Here is a 17161-nt window from a genome sequence, read left to right on the forward strand (position 1 = left end):
AACAATTAACAATCCTGAAAAGAATTATATTATTATTTTTGGAAATAAAATAAATGTTGTAAACTTGAATTGAATATGTACCATGTTCTCTGACGGGCACTGGGTACTATAAACATATATATGAGGAACCGAAAGAAATAAAAGTATAATATAAGAATATTTTTACTATATTCAAATGCCATTTACGCCCTAAAAAGTGCAGTACAAATAGATTAAGAAATTAATTTACTCACACTTGTTTTTTTATGCTATAACTTTGACGATTCCTTGTGCAATACCTCATGCTTTGTCCTCCAAAAACATGAACAATGAAGATTCATAAAAAAGACTTTGAATATCCCATTTTCGCAGTCAATCACTTCTGTTGAAATAAAAACTGAAAAGACAACGTCATAATGGTAAATTCAATCAAAACCCCATATTGACTTCTAGTCAATTTAAGTATATTTTGCTTTAAATTACGGTTTGTATTTTTCGATCCAATTTGTTGTCAAAGTGAATAACTATTATGTGACATTAAAATTGTTATTGACATATTCAACAAAACTTTTAAACAAATTAGTTTTTCTTTATTTTTTTATAATATAATCTTTAATTTTTATTTCACTTGTTTTATCATTACATCAGGAATGTATCGTAAGCTATAGGCCTACTGTGCTATTTCCAGAAGTGACAACAATAAATATATTTTGTATCGTATGTATATTATGTATTAATAATTCCTTAATTCCTTTAGCTGTTTTCCGTCTGACCCCACCTTCAAAGTGATCCTTGACGGGGAAAAACGCAGCTAACTTGGATCGGTGGTACAAGTTCTTCTCCGACGCTATCAGAGTATTATTTCAGAGCCATTGAAACTCTGTACTGTACTTATTTTAAGTCCCAAAAGTCCCCCAAAAAATAGTATGTTAAAATATACTACCCCCTCTTTGGGACTTTTCCAAAAAGTAAGAAAGGCAAACACCGCAAAAACTATATTTACTTGATTTTAACGGTGATATTTATTATATCTATTTATTTAGGACTTTGTTTTTAACTTTTGCTTTTAATGTATTTTTATTTAATGACAGTGTTTAACGTTTCACTGTTTTACACAAGTGAGAAACAATAAAATAAATTTAAAAAATAAATAAAATAATCAAACTGGCGGCCCATCACACACGTGCAAATGCGCATGCGTCACGACACACTACGTTGTGGTTGCTGAAGTTCGCGACGGTTTTTATAACACACACAAAACAATAAAAACGTCACCGATTTTCTTTAAATTTATTGTTGAAGTTCACAGAATATTAACAATATATGACAGTATGTAACTCTAAGGTATTTTATAGATGTACAACCGTTTAATAAGTGTATTTGAATGCGAAGGATTATATGGTTTATATGCACGTAAGGTTATATCACCCAGCCCAGCAGATGCCAGCCTAGGCCGGTCTACTACGTGGTCAGCTGGCTCACAGCAGGATTTTCGCAGGGCAGTGTTTGTTCATCCCAGTATTATTGAGTGGAAATATTGAGTTTACAGGTGCCTAGCACGGATTTTATTAACCAAAGATAGATTGTACTTACGACTGATTGAAAGATTTAAAATATTCATGAAATCTTTTATAATAAAAACGTTGTAATATCTGTGAAAACATGATGAAGAAAAAGAAATTTAAATTCCAAGTAAATTTTGAGGTTTGCCAACTAGATTCCATACCGTTCGTGAATTGTGTACTTTTTGCAAAAGTACGATTACTGGATGGAGGTACATTTTCCGAGCTGTCTTCAAGGTAAGTTATGAATGAAATTATTTAAATTAAATGTAATTAATTAAATTAATAAACAGTTTAATATCACTCAAGCCTCAACTTTAAAATTAAAGAAACCTACCTAGATTGAACTCAACTAAATGGAACACAAGAGTAATTCTAATGACTAATGTGGAACTCACTGCCTGAATTGGTTGTCAATAGCAAGAGTGTGTAAACTAACTCATTCAAAAACAAACTTGGCAAATGCACACACACACAAATATGAGAGAAGAGGCTCTTTACGAGTTTAAAAACCCATCTTAACTTTACTAAAGGTAATAATATATAAGGTAAGAAATAGGGAGTTAATATTCTAACAGTAGGCCTACCACTGTATTAATAATTAGTAAAGTGGCTGCATCTACGCTTTGGAGTAAATAAAATATCTACAGACTGTAATATCAGGGGTGCTATATGGCTTTTGATAGAAGACCAGTCATTGCCAATGTGTTATGATATTGGTACATTTTAAGCCAGTTGAAATTGCTGAATGGACAGTGCAAGGTATCACAATATCACAAAACCAATTGTATCAATACCATTCTCTTTTATTGATCTTTTCTCACAATTGACCTAGTGAGATGCTATTTTTTTTTTTTTTATGACGGAGACCCGATCTTCGTAGATATAGCATGTGGATTGCATCTACTGTACGCCTACAGTAGATGTAGCCACTGTAATTAATACATTTATAAATTGTATCAAAATGTTTTGCTCCATCTTTCCTGTACTGCCTAAAAAGGGATCCGGAAATGTATTCTAGATTGCAGTTCAAAAATGTGGTTGGTTTATACAAATATGTAAAAAAAAATGATTAAATACAAAGTTTCCAAAAGGTATTTCCCAATACAGTACAGTTCTTAAGAATTAAGCCCACGGGCACTTGCTGCATGAGGACACAATGGTATTAGTAAACAGATTTTATTGAATGTTATGCTATGATAACCATGACGAACAAGATTGCACCTACTCAAAAAAAACCTCATTGTTGTACAGTGAAAGTACAAGTAGATTTAGAGTTGTCATTGAACATGACTACCCTTTCTACCTTGAACCAACTATACAGTTTGCCACACTCCACTAATCACAGTAATTAATGAACTCTTTTTACTGTACTTACTTAGTACTTACTCAGGTAGGCTACCTAACACAGAACCATATAAAACAGGTGCTACTGTACATCTATACCTGATTTTTTTAATCCTGTATAAATATGTTTTAAATAAAATAAAATGAATTCCAAAAACTTCCCAGCACTTACACAGTGGCAGAACCAGGATTTTGAAAATGGGGGCGGGGAGGTCCTAAAAATGTTTTAAAACAAATAAAGTGCTTAGCTTTGTAATTAAATGGTCCTATCTTCAATATTTAGGGGGACTGGCTTGAATCTACTGACTTACTTACTGTACTGGATGTAGTGTACTGTATGGTTCTAAATACTGACCAGGAAAGAGTGAAGGAACTCCCTGATTCCTTGATACTGACTAATTATTTAATTTACTGTACAGTTCTGTATTCATTATTTCCTGTCAGCTATTGTTTTTACATTCTTTCAACAATTTGATTACTTATTTATTATAAATGAATAATTTTTAAATGGCTAAACAATTTGTTTACGTTTGATTTATAAAGTGTCTGTTTCCTTATTATCATACTGTATGTAATTATTAAGTCCTGCATTTATTTTTTATTTGAAGAATTTTATTTTTTACTGATTTGACTTAATTAAGCAATTATTTTTAAATAGTTTTCACACTAAACTGTTTTGTAAGTATTCAATTCAAAGCATTATTGTGGTTGAGAATTATCTTTGATTGGTCAGGTCATTCAATTTCTTTCAATGAGTAACAGAATTGTACAGTAATTTTATTTCAATACACCAAAATACCATGCATGTTTGGTTAGATTTAGGACACGTACTTTAAATTCTTGTACAGTAATGTAAATGTGTTGAGAATTTAACAATTTATATATTAAAAAATGTTTACTGTCATAAAAGAATCTGTTGAATATAAAACCTAAAACTGATAATTTCCTAATAACAGTACTGTATTAGGGCTGACACCATTTATTAATATTTGTGGTTTTTTATTTTACCTGTAAACTGTTTCCTATTGGCTGCTGTATAAGGGATAAAAATCTACTGTAGAGCTTCTGTGTAGGATTGAAATAAGTTTTATTCATTATGATGAATCAGGCCAATGAACTACTGTAGAGATAGGAATTTAGCACTCATGTCCTGTAAACACCCATTGACATTTCTTAAATTATTTATAGAAAATTAAGAGTACGCTAGTCATGCCTACCAAATCTAGTAAAGAGAGGCTGAAAAGGTCATTATAATTGGAAATATTTTTAAAAATACAAATTTTCTTATTTCAGTTTTTCACCATTTTCATTTAAACATTCAGTATATTAAAATATGAAGAGATAACTTAAAGATGATTACTGTACTGTATAGTACTCTTATTAAAGCCCTGTGTGCACTATCAAACTTACTGACATACAGACATTGACAACAATTTTGATGTGCCCACATATGGATATGATGATGTCATATTATCACTACCATATTTGGGCATATCACTACCATATTTGGGCACATCACTTTTTTGTCAAACTATTTTTGATAGTGTACAGTAGACAGAGTATTAGTCTTACATTTCGTACCTAGTTTTCTGTGATAAACAGTATTATTAAAATAAAAAAAAAAAAATCCTTTACATATCGCCTTACAATACTGGGAACATCAACACAAGCACTTTGTATGATATGTGCCCCGGTGTGTGTAAACTTCAGAGTTTTGCTAGGACAATCTGAAAGGTAACTGTACTGACGGTCAAAACCTCTTCTGGTTTGAATTCCCATCAAAGACATCATTCTCCACTAATCTGTATCATTAATCAACTTCATTATCATCTAATTTCTTTGAACCACACAGTGGTTTGTATGTGTAATCAGTTTGATCATATCTACCTCATACCCATTGATTTCTATACTATTGTAAACTGTTATCATTCCTTTTTTCATGTTAACCAGTGTAATTGTTCAGAAATTGATTATAATGACAATCAATCTAGATTCTACAGTAATTGGAATTTCCCACGTACTATGTAACAACTAACAGTTATTATTGACCACTTTCTTTTGTGTAAAGCCAGAAGAATTTTCTTCGTATAGTGACGTGAGTTTCTTTTATTATTTCAGAGAAGAAGTTGTGAACAATTCAGTAAACTGGGGAGCTAGGTTTAAGTTCCACTGCAAGATGAGTGCCAACGCTACTACTGGTATATTAGACAGTTGCTCGTGTAGAGTTTCAATACGAAAGGTAAATAATATTTCTGGCGAGAGAAATAAAGAATTACCCCATTCAAGTGATCCATTCGTAGAGCAAATAAAAAATTAATATATTTTTCTTACTCAAAAAATGTTCTTTTTCTCAAATTTTTTTATTTTTTTAATTTTTAAAATGATTTCTTTCAGTGTTTAAATGTGGTTTAATATAATACAAAGTGTTGGTAGCCATTTAAAGAAACAAAAATTATCCTACATGTATAAATTGATTGTACCTTTCTGGAAAAGCCCAACAAGTGTGAACATGTTCTCCTGATTAGGATTGGTTGTATTATTAAACCATTTTCCCTCATTTGTTTCTGGGAAAGTCAAACAATTTTTTAAGTGGTTCTTACTCTCCATTTCAACACCATTTCTAAACTTCAAGGTAAACCACTTAAAAGCAATCCACCCATGAAATTATTTCCAGTTTCTGTTAGCATGTTTTCACTTGTTGACAGATTTGAAAGAACACACTTTGAGAAACATTCTTTAGTATTCCTGACATCCCCAAAACTTCTTAAACCAATCAATTAAAAATGTTTAGTATTCATTAAATATAAATATGGAACGTTAATAATCAGACTACCAAAATAGAAAGAACAAACAAATAATAAATATTAATAATAAATAGTAGTATAGTACAGGTACAGTAGGTCGTAAATTACAACTTTATCACATATTGAATAACAGTATTAGTATTATAGCAAACCTTAATCAAAAAGCTGGATTTGAATAGATAATAAATTTTAAAAATATATTTGTATTGTATAAGTGTTGAATTTTTATTTGTTTTTTATTGGTCATTTTTTTTAGATACAATTTTAAAAACAGGTGGCTCGAAAATCAGTCGTGGGTAGCGTGATGCTTAAAAAATTTTATATATTTTTTTGGCCTGTAATAATTTTCAAATGTATTTTTATTTTGTAAAATTTTAAACACTGTACACTACAAGTATATTAGTCTGTATAATAATTTGGGATGATAACTTTAACAATAGGAATATATATTTTGACATTTGTAAAATTTCAAATTGTGTATCATCTCTAACACTGTGTATGATGAACAAATACTGTATAGTGTCTTCACACAGATGAATATCATGGTTGAACACATTTCAACTCATCCCTTTGTGTTCAGTATTCATATTGTATTGTTTAGGATGTGTTTTGGTGACAGCTGTGATTGTATTGTTATGACATGTACTATATCTGTAGTAGTAGCTGCCATTGTATATTAGCTGTTTGTCCCTGGCCCCCATGTTCATTATTACTCTGTATTGATTGTCCAATTACAGACGACCTCTACTTGACCTTCTATCAAATGATTATTATTATTTTCAGTTTCACTAAAGCCCTCTTGTTAATCAAGACAGTACTGTGATTGTGAATACTGAAAATTAGCATTTTACTTCATTGTTCAAAGCGTTTTGCCAGCAACTGGCAAATAATAATACAGTATTACACCATTGTAATTATTGTATTAAAAATGAATTTGAGTTTTGTGGCTGGTAATCAAAATTATTAAATTTAAATAATGACAAACAAAATACAAATACTTATGAATTGGTACATTTTATGATTTAAAAGTTTAGCAAAACATTGTTAGTAAAATGAGTTGTGATGTTTATGTTATCTCTTTCCATCTAGGCCCTTGATGTCACCTCCAGCACCCACAAGGAGCCACTTCATAACCTCTTAAAGTACTGTTTATTAAAGGTTGTCTCCTCTCTCTCTAATATCTCACACTTAGGATACCCTAGCAAACGTACATGAACTGTACTAGTACATTTCACTTTGATCTCTCAGTACAGTTAGTTTAACTGTTGGAATGTACATATTTTCTGTAATTGTTGTTGAGGTTTAATGATGTGTAAACTTTGTTTACCATTTTATTGTTTATTCTAAAATGATTATTCAGTCTGTTGTCATTATTAACAGCAAACAGCAAACAATAAACAAAGTTAGGGTGTGACATTTTAACCCAATTCAAGAAAAAAAGGATTTATGCATTGAGTTATTGTATCAACATTTTTACATTTTTAAAGTCACACGCAATAAAAGTATTTATTGATAATGATATAAAAACAAATTGACACTGACAGTACAGTATATTTTTAGACTACAGTATGTTTTGGATTGAACCCATGATATAAGATTTGAAACGATTCCTATTTAAACATCTTTAATATTCGTAGAACAATCTATTCGTAGAACAATCTATTCCTTTCAAATTGTAATGTTTTTGATTGAATGACTGATTGAAACACCGGTTCTCGTCAGATTCCCGAAGTTAAGCAACGTTGGGCCCTGTTAGAGCTTGGATTGTAGACCATCTGGGAATATCGGGTGCTGTATATGGAGCTGGGGTCCCATTAGGTATTTGAAATCAGCACTGCTGACTCTTATGGCATTTAGTATACTGCCTCAGACATATTATTTGCTTATGCCTCTCCTCTGGTTAAGAGGGCACTGGATGAGAGAAGACCTTGGTCAATGTTGGGACCAGCCAAAGGTGCTTTAAACAGTCCTGGCCTAATGATCATTCAGATGAATGTAAGACTAACTGACATTGTCGTTTACGACAGAAGTCGGCTATATATATGAGTGATTCAATCTTTTTAAAGCAAAAACCAGCCGACTACTACTAGCCTAATTTGAAGATTTTGATTGAAAAAAATCAATTACTTGGAGCTATATTAACTATTATGAATCTTAAAATATTTTCTTTAGTACTTTATTTAGTAGTAAGTAATAATAATACTTAAAATTATATTTTATTTAGTACTGCATTTTTAATCTTCATAATAATTATAATCCTATGCACTTTTTACATTAAAATTGATTGTAATTGTAAAGTGTACTATTACTACTGTACATTTAAAAGTAGCCATTTGGCAAAATTGACAAATACAGTAGTGTTTACACAAATCAAAAGAAACTTGTCCTTGTTTAATCTAAATTATTTTCTGACAGTGATTGATTAGGAATTAGGCTATGTAGGCAGATTTAAGTGGGGGTGGGGAAGAGGGATAGATCGAAAATTATAATGCAATTAATACTGTAGGAGGAGAGGTTATTAATTTTAATAAATTGATAAAATTATTAAATCTAGCAATCCATGATATTTTTGCACAAAAAAAATGCAATATTTAAATGAAATACAGTACATACTATATTTCATATGATCAATTATGTGTCAACACACATATTTTTATTAGTTACAAAAATGTCACATAAAAATACATAATTCCTTACCCTAAGCCTACTAGAGCGTTTTATTGGAACTTTACATTTAGAAATACAATTTAAACAGTTGAGAATATATGGCAGTCAGTCAGTCACTCTATCTTTTAACATGCTGTGATCTTACCAGTATTACCTGTCCTGTGTATTTGGTAGATTAGCAGCCTCTTACACTAATTATCTTTCTTTAATTAGCTACAAGTCATTCAGTGGTCAATTCAAGATTTTGAAATTAAAGGGCATGGAAGCTTAAAAATTATATGATATGCTGTACTTAATCTAAAATATTATTGTAGAAATTTGGATAAATGACCATTAGACCACTTGAACAGTTAAACTGTGTCTTTTGACTTGAACCATTGTATTAGGGGTCTAAAGTGGACTCTATCTTATTTTAGTTTTCGCTTTAGTTTTTGCAACAAGATCTAATTACTACATCCGTTGTATCTGTCGCAAATGCATAAAATTATAATAAGTGATTTTTTAATTTAAAAAGAATTTATAATTAAAACGAAAGAGTTTGTCTTATCTATTATAATTAGTATGGTACGTTTTCAATGTGAAACTTTAGAAGGAAGAGAGTTGGAAAATGTTCCGAAACTTTGACTGTAGGATAATAACCACCAAGTAACAAATGTATATCTCAAGATTGATTTTAAAAAAAACAAACAAGCCAACACCTAACATTGTCATACACCCCAAACAACAATAACAATGGTACAGTCCATAATGGGTGGGTATTGTCTGAAACTCAAAAACTACTGTACCATTTACAATGCAGTAAGGTCTGACATAATTCTTCAAATGTCACAATAATTGCAGAGTTAATTATTTAAAATAAAAAGTGTAATATTATTATGTTGACTAGATTTGTAAAACAATACATGTTTTCGGAAGTAAATTATCGACGAGCATTCAGTTTGTATTGATTGATAATTAGATTTAAGGTCATGCTTGAATAAACACGACGCAATTTTGACATTTTGTTGAGTAGATCTATGGTTTGTTTGCTTTAATCAAAACTGATGCAATTTGTACATTTCATTTATATTCTACTACTACTGTACTACTATAGTAGTGCAGTGCTTAATTTTTATATAATCTTACGGAAACCCCAACTAAAAATTATGTATGTATATGATGTGTTGGCTCCCAAAACATTATGAAAACTTTGAATATGTTATTTATATTGTAGTTAAAGTATTCACTTTTTCCAACTAAAAATAGACACATTATTAAGACAACAATTTTTATTGAAATTTACAGTTTTATCTTATATTTTTAATTTTATCAGGTTGGAGTGTTGTTTTTGTGGGGTTTTTTTAATCCAATTATTTTAACATCGAAGGAATGTACAATATCTACTGTATGTGATTCACCTTATGTTTGTGTTTATGCCTGGATTGAATAATTTAATATTAATTTATTCATTGTATTGTGGAAGTTCCATTAAAACATGTTCAAATGGCACAAACACTATCAAAATTGATACAGTAATTTGAACATATTTGAGCATTTTATTTTTATAAATTAATTTAATATTTGTTTTCATTTTAATTGCAGGAAATCAAAGGGGGTAAATCATTTATGAAATATGGATTTGTAGATTTGAATTTAGCCGAGTTTGCTGGAGCAGGGTGTGTCACTAGACGTTGTTTGTTAGAAGGCTACGATTCCAAGATACGCCAAGATAACAGCACGGTCAAGGTAATCTTCAATGGTCAATCTGCAAAATCTCCACAAATTTGATTCCGCCATTTTTGCACACCAAGAAAAACAAAAAAAAAAGCATATCATTTTATTATGATCGTATTTACACTATTAGCCAGCCAGATTCTGGCTCTAGGGCCGAGAGTACACCAGTGTAAAAGACTCTCTGAGTGAGAACTGGCACTATTTTTATCAACTCTTGAGTACTGTAGGCAATTGTGAGCCATGGGTTGGCACTTGCTATTATAGTGTATATTCTCTTAGTAGTAGCCTTAATGAGAAGAAACCACACATTTCATACAAGCAGTATCTTGAAATTAAAAATTAAAATGGAGAAAAAGAATGGTTTTGTGTCAAATAATCCATTAACTCCATTTCCGCTGCAAGTTTAATTTAAAATACCAGTCGTTATTAAAATTTTGTCTGTTACTAAATCTACGCACTTCAACGTTTGAATGAATTTCTAATCTCTAGTAAATCCAAATTTCCTTTATTCTTTAATCTTCTTGCACATAACTGCATTTTTAAAGAATTTAACCATCGTTGTATGTAAAGTTCTGTTCAATGGGTCATCTTGTGTTCAAATACCAAGCTATTTCATGCCTACTATAGCTTACCTGGATAAACCGACAATAGCCCTCTGTCTCCAAAGAAAGGATACCATACCGGTGGCCCTATCTGATTATGGTATCGTCCACATGTCATCGTATAAAATTGGATTGGATCATGTTAAAATTATTCTACTGCAGTAACTAGATTTTCTTACTGCAGTATTGTTTTATTTTTAGTTTCTTCAATAAACAATGCTCCCAAGAAAATTACTAAAAATTACTAAATAATAATTGCACACAGTTTAAGTGTCCTTCAAAATCAAAAGTTATTACTGTCGGTAATTGAAATTATGACCCTGGTATTTTACAGTACATTTTGACACTTCTATGTAATTTACAGTAATTAAGTGTACACTTGGTGTTTCATTTGTATTGACTTAATACTTTCTTTTTGTAGGTAAAGATTGAGATGTCATTACTGTCAGGTGACTCTGTGTTTAAAGCGTAAGTACAGTATAATCAAAACAAAACAATTGCAACATTCATTTTACAGAGTTAACAAATTGTTATAAATTATCTTTATCTGTTGCAATATAGACAATTTCAGTAGTTTTTCTGTTTCAATTCAATCTGCCCATACGTGTACATATTTAATTTTCAGGATCATTTTTTTTTGCTCTTTTAGGGTTTGTTTGCATGGTTCTGGAAGTGCATCAAACTATTTTATTTTGCAACAAAATGATATTTACTTAAATTTTATTAAAGGCAATGCAGGCTAGTAATAGTATTGTAACTGGCCCTGTTGGTCATATTTTTTTATAGAGAATGATAAGAATTTATGTTGGCAACTGCTTCAGTCACATTGTCTTGGATTTACCGTAATTGTCAATTTTAGAGTTTCACAATCCATTTGCAATCATTCTGTTCAAACGTGATAGTTAAGTTAGCACTTTGAGTTCGTGTTGACGGACAAACAATTGTAAAATTGCAAGTGTATCCGCTCCTAATTGGATACCTAATTAGCATATTTTACATAGTGTTATTCTGTATTCTTAGATAACCCAAACATGCAGACTGTATACAGTAGAACTCCCTACAGTACTTAAAAACATCCTTATTTAATGGACATCCCTATTTATTGGAAATCCCTATTAAGGGGACACTTTCCCATGAACGACCAAAAAGAAATATATCTAACACTACAGCCAATCCTATTCAGAGGACACTTTTATTATTAAAAAAAATGGATGCTTAATTATTGAACGTTTTCATTGTCTGAGAATTCTGTAGAAATGTCTATACTCTATTTAAACTCTTGGTAGAACTGGGAGCATAAAACACCTACAGTACCTCATAGCTTCAAGAGGTCAGTCCAAAAAAAAAGTTGGCTTGTCTCTCTACAGTAGAGACCACCAATACTGTTCAAGACCCCATTTACACTTTCGTTTGGGTCCAGGGCCGGTCCAGGGCCGGTCCTGGGCCGGTTGCAAATATTTACTTTTTAGGCCGGCCCAGAGCGTTTACACTACCGACGCAGATTACTGGTCGTAAATAATTTTATCGGAAGTACCATTGCATGCTGGGATACGAAGTACAGTTTGTTTACATTTTTCTCGCTCGATCGTCAATTCAACTTTCCGCGCGAACCGACCATTTTATATTTATACTGTTGTTGTTTTTTGTCCCGTCCCGTTAAAAAACAAAATGAACCCCACTGTTTTATATATATGGCTGTATTTTATGTATATGCGAAACAAGCGGAGGAATACTTTATTGAAAGAAGTCACAGATGAGGATAATGAAGAGGAGGTTCTACCGTCCATTTGAGCCTGTACTTGAGCCAAGTACCTCCTCGTATGTCCAATTGGAACCACGATTTTCAGACATCTTATAAAAATTGGTACAAATAAATTTAACTACGGAATATAAATGATGAAGAAAACAAATTGTCGCGCGAAAAAGAAGGTATGTACCGAGAATGTCGGATCGTCATAACAACCACCTCATAAAAAGGTCAAACGTTGTTCACGGTTCACTGCGTAAGCCGGCCCAAAACGTAAAAGCCGCTCCTGAACCTACCTGGAGAGGTGGCCCAGATCTGCGTCCGGCCCAGGGCCGGCCTAACTTTTTGGAGTATTTACACTTATCAATTGCCGACCCAGGGCCGACCCAGGGCCGGCCTAAATCGTAAGTGTAAATGGGGTCTTAGTTATTCATTTTATTCAAGATAGACAGAGAGAGAGAGGCCATCTGATAAATCGAATTATGATACTTATTCAACAAGGGTCATTTGTAAGTAATAAATCATATCAAGCTAGCCCTATTAAAAGGGCACAGCATTCCCAACAGACACTACACCTTTGCCACCAACATCTCATAAACTTGCATCCAATTAGTTGAGCTATCTACTGAACAAATTGATTTTTCATTGCTCATGGCCTCTGATCTAAATTGTCGGGTTTTGAATTTCCATGGTTCCTATATTCAAAGCTCAAAGTTCAATTATGTTTTATAGGACTGATTGTAATTAACATTCTACAGTATTACCTGCATTTACTGTAATTTATTTATTTCAAATTTGATGTACACAAAGTCAACAGTAAGGCTGTAGCCTGGATTTTTACTGGAGGGTTCTTTTTTCCAAAACAAAAATGGAAAAGTGCGAACCTATAAGGGAGGAATTATAAATAATGCACTTCAGGAATTTTAGATACATTTACAGTGCAAAATTTTAAATATGTTATCTATCGTGACGTCAACAACATTCATTTAATTCATCATAATTGGGATTTTGTAGGACAATTATTATAACTACACATTATTAACTGTTAATTTTAATTGTAAGATTTGGAAATATTAATTATTGATAGCATTAAAATATAGTTATTTGCTTGCAGCATCTTCGATCCCAAATAAATTCCCAGGTACCTGCAGCGCTTAATGCAGATTTCCCAGGTACCTGCTGAATGCATTGAGAATAATTGGAAATATCTTTCAGATTCCACATACTGTTAGTGTCTTTAATGGTAACATATTGATTCCATCTCGGATTCTACAACAAACACTATAATGGCAAATATGATAACCAAATCTAATGATATAGTAATTCAATGCGGTACTTTACGTTCTAGATTTCAAAAAGCATTTTCATGTTGATAAGTTGATATTATAATCATGTGTAAATCTTTGAAATAAAACGTTTTTGGTGCGATTTTTTTATATTTTGATATGGTACTCAGTGGATGCTACCGAAATCTGGTGTTTTTTTTTATAGTCTCTTTTGTGTTGAAGGAATATCATTCTCCGAACGTAGCTCTTCTTTCTGCCTATTTTACTTTAATGTTTTCATACCTTTTTTGCGTATTTGTACAGTATCTCAATTGAGATCTAGCCACTGATACCCACAGAATTTGCCTTTAAAGATGTATTGTCCCCCATGAAAAAATATATTTTTTTGTTGAATATGTCGATTTAATGTCACACAATAATTATTCACTTTGACCGAAAATAGGATTGGGAAAAAAAATATTTACCTGAAAAAACTGTAATTTATATTTTAAAAAAAATAGTAAAATTGTCTGCCAGCCAATAGGTTTTTGTTATTTTTTTTTGTACGGAAGTGATATACTTTGTTAAAATTACAAAAAGTCTAAAAAGATTTTATTCAGCTATTTTTTTGTTTTGTTTTTGTGGGACAATACATCTTTAAGTAGTTTATATTTCTAGTGTCATTTTACCAGTATTGTAAGTTACACATTTTGGTCTAAAAGTCTTGCAAAACAAAAATCATTTTGTATTTTTGGCAATTTCTTGTCTAAGGGTCTCACTACCAGACCATTTAATCCGTTAAGGAAATTCTAAATCCTTGTCCTCACAAGACAGTTAATACTAACAAAGTCTAGACTGGTGTTCTTGTTATATTTTGCTTTATTCTGTGTTAATAATTACACTAAGTTGAAGTCAAGTTCACTCAATTGTCAGCAACCCACAAAAGAAGTTTGTAGAACACAAGTTACACTATTTGTCATTTCCACAATGTACAGAGTACCTTGGTACCTTTACTTTCAGGATACATTAATATGGTTACCCTTTTCCTGTATATGTATACTACAATGTACTGTATATATACTGTACACCACAATTACTATTGGTTTTTAGATTGAGTCTGTTTCTACTTTCTCTGTTTCATGTTGTATACATACTACTGTACTTGTTTAGTACACTCTCCAGAAATTAGTTGCCAGAATTTTTCCAAATTTAAATTCTGAAAACAGTGGCAACCAGACTGAATATATCAACTATCCCAAGAGTATTCATTTTAAGGAAAGTTGAAAACTTTCTGATATACAGTACAGTATAGTAGTGCACATTGTGTACAGTAGGGAGGTTTTGATTTACTATGACCAAACTACGTCATGTAAGACATTATGCGCATGCGGAAATATTGGACGCGTGTCCTGGCCCCTCACCTCAAGATGGGTTTAATGTTTCTAGGTTCATATGACGACCTACGACATAGATTGACCTGACCTAGGTTAGTTGTCATTCCTTGGTCGTTGCAAATCAAAGCTCCCTATTATAAATTTATCTCACAGTAACCATGGAATTCTTCCATGATAGGTTTTAATATAAAACCATTAATAATCTAAAAGTAACTGTGCCCAACTACTGTATACTTAATTATTACCTCCCATTTTCTAGTAGTACTAGGTTCTTCAGGAATTAAGTCTTATCTTATAGTAGTCTATTAGTTCACAGTTAAATTGCTTAATTGCACACAGCACTGATTTCAATTTCAACTCTCAATAGCACATCAAGGTTGCGCGTGACACTTTATTATGTAAATCATAAACCAATTAATTTTAAATGCTTGTTTAGATTTATTGATTTGATAGAGAGGTTTCCAAAGGTATTTAGACTTTAGGAGTGTCATAATGTTTTCTAACAATTATACTTGTAGAAACAACTTGACTACATTTTGCTAAATAATAGATAATAGATAATAGATTGACAATATACTTACTGTAGCACATTTTATGTTTTCTATTTATACTTTCTTTTAGAAGAGTTACTACATACTGTACAATAGGAGTGGGTTTGGTTTTATTGATAATATATAAATAATGGGATAGGCGAACACAATGCAAAATTGTTGTCTAACATCTGTCTTAGTTGCTCAACCTAATTGTTTCAATGTTCCACCATATGTAGATAACACTCAAAATGTTTTGAAATGAATGTTAGAATCATAGCTATTACGTTCACACATGTGGCATGATGCTTTTAAAAAAACAACAAACAACATGATACCTATTAATGGTTTTATAAGGTAAAACTCTATTTTACAAAAAAAAACCACTTTATCTGAATATTATAATAGAATTGCTCAATATACCAGTCAATTTCTATAAAATTTTATTATTGTCTATAAAATGTACATAAATCTGTCAACCCAAAAGTACAGATTAAGCAATAATTGTTTATAGCATTGCATACTCAGATATTGGGAACAATATTTAAGCAATTATTTGGAAGACTATAGTCTACTGTCATTTACTGCAGTAATCCTACTTAAATCCATGTGAATTGCTGGTGTTGTACAAGTTATATGTTTATATAAAATTCCTAATGAAGATGCGACAGTCCACTATACAGTTGTCAGGTATTGCGGTAACATTGTTTACTTATTTAATATATAAAAATATTCCTGATAAAGATGCAATAGAAAAACCCGACATATTACGTAAACTTCAGTTACTACAGTAATCATTGTAAATGTATGCAGTAAATTGTATAAAAATGGTTAATTTAAATACAAATATTCCTGATGAAGATGCAACACTTAAAGTACTAAAGACTATGTCAAATTAGTTTAACTGCAGAACTGCTTTACTATTAAACTTGGCACCAGTATAAATGTCATCATTTTAACAACCTTGACAAAAGATAACCGAATTCATGCTCAACATGTAACGCTCAGCAGCGCCATATTTCTCAGGCCGTCGAACCGAATTCAGGCACGATGTGAAAGTAGCTTTAAGCAATGAATGGACCTTATTGTCTAAGATTGAAGACAAACATAATGACTTAAGCAAAATGATTTATTTAAAACAAAGTTAAGATGAATTTTTTCTAAATCTAAATAAACCTTTTGTCATCTTTTGTTGTTTATAGGCCAACAGTACAGAACATGACATTGTTACAGGATGATGGCGATGAAACATTACAGCGTGGTCTTAAAGGCGATACAAGTTCTAGTTCTTTAACAACCAGTCACATGGGTAGTAGTGGTAGACTCACTACTAAACAAAGGCCAAGTGTTTTAAACTCAGGTTAGTGCACATACAGTAGCTACAGTTGTTATAAATTAACTTCTCTGTCTCTTAAACCATTATGTATTAACATATTTGACAGAGCTAATCCCATGCGCGAGTATAATCCCACTTGTTAATTTAGGTTATTATGCAGATACAAGACTTAAATCCATTGTTAATGCACTCCATAATCTCACCAAATTTGGTAT

General features: G+C 31.5%; 1 protein-coding gene across 3 annotated transcripts in view; it reads left to right on the forward strand.

The window, feature by feature from the left end:
- LOC144837265 (early estrogen-induced gene 1 protein-like) overlaps positions 1 to 17161 on the forward strand; it is a 38993-nt gene that overhangs the window by 14072 nt on the left and 7760 nt on the right. For 2 of the 3 annotated variants that reach the window (XM_078692316.1, XM_078692315.1), the window contains exons 2-5: positions 5007 to 5127; positions 9941 to 10084; positions 11096 to 11142; positions 16813 to 16970. In XM_078692316.1, the coding sequence (XP_078548442.1) occupies positions 5065 to 5127; positions 9941 to 10084; positions 11096 to 11142; positions 16813 to 16970 (412 nt within the window). In that variant the 5' untranslated portion in view covers positions 5007 to 5064. Of the gene's footprint in view, positions 1 to 1225; positions 1779 to 5006; positions 5128 to 9940; positions 10085 to 11095; positions 11143 to 16812; positions 16971 to 17161 lie in introns of those variants that run through there. The other variant, XM_078692314.1, reaches the window with a different exon arrangement.

The sequence above is a fragment of the Antedon bifida genome, chromosome 3 (assembly GCF_963402885.1).
Source record: "Antedon bifida chromosome 3, ecAntBifi1.1, whole genome shotgun sequence".
Classification (NCBI taxonomy): Eukaryota; Metazoa; Echinodermata; class Crinoidea; order Comatulida; family Antedonidae; genus Antedon; species Antedon bifida.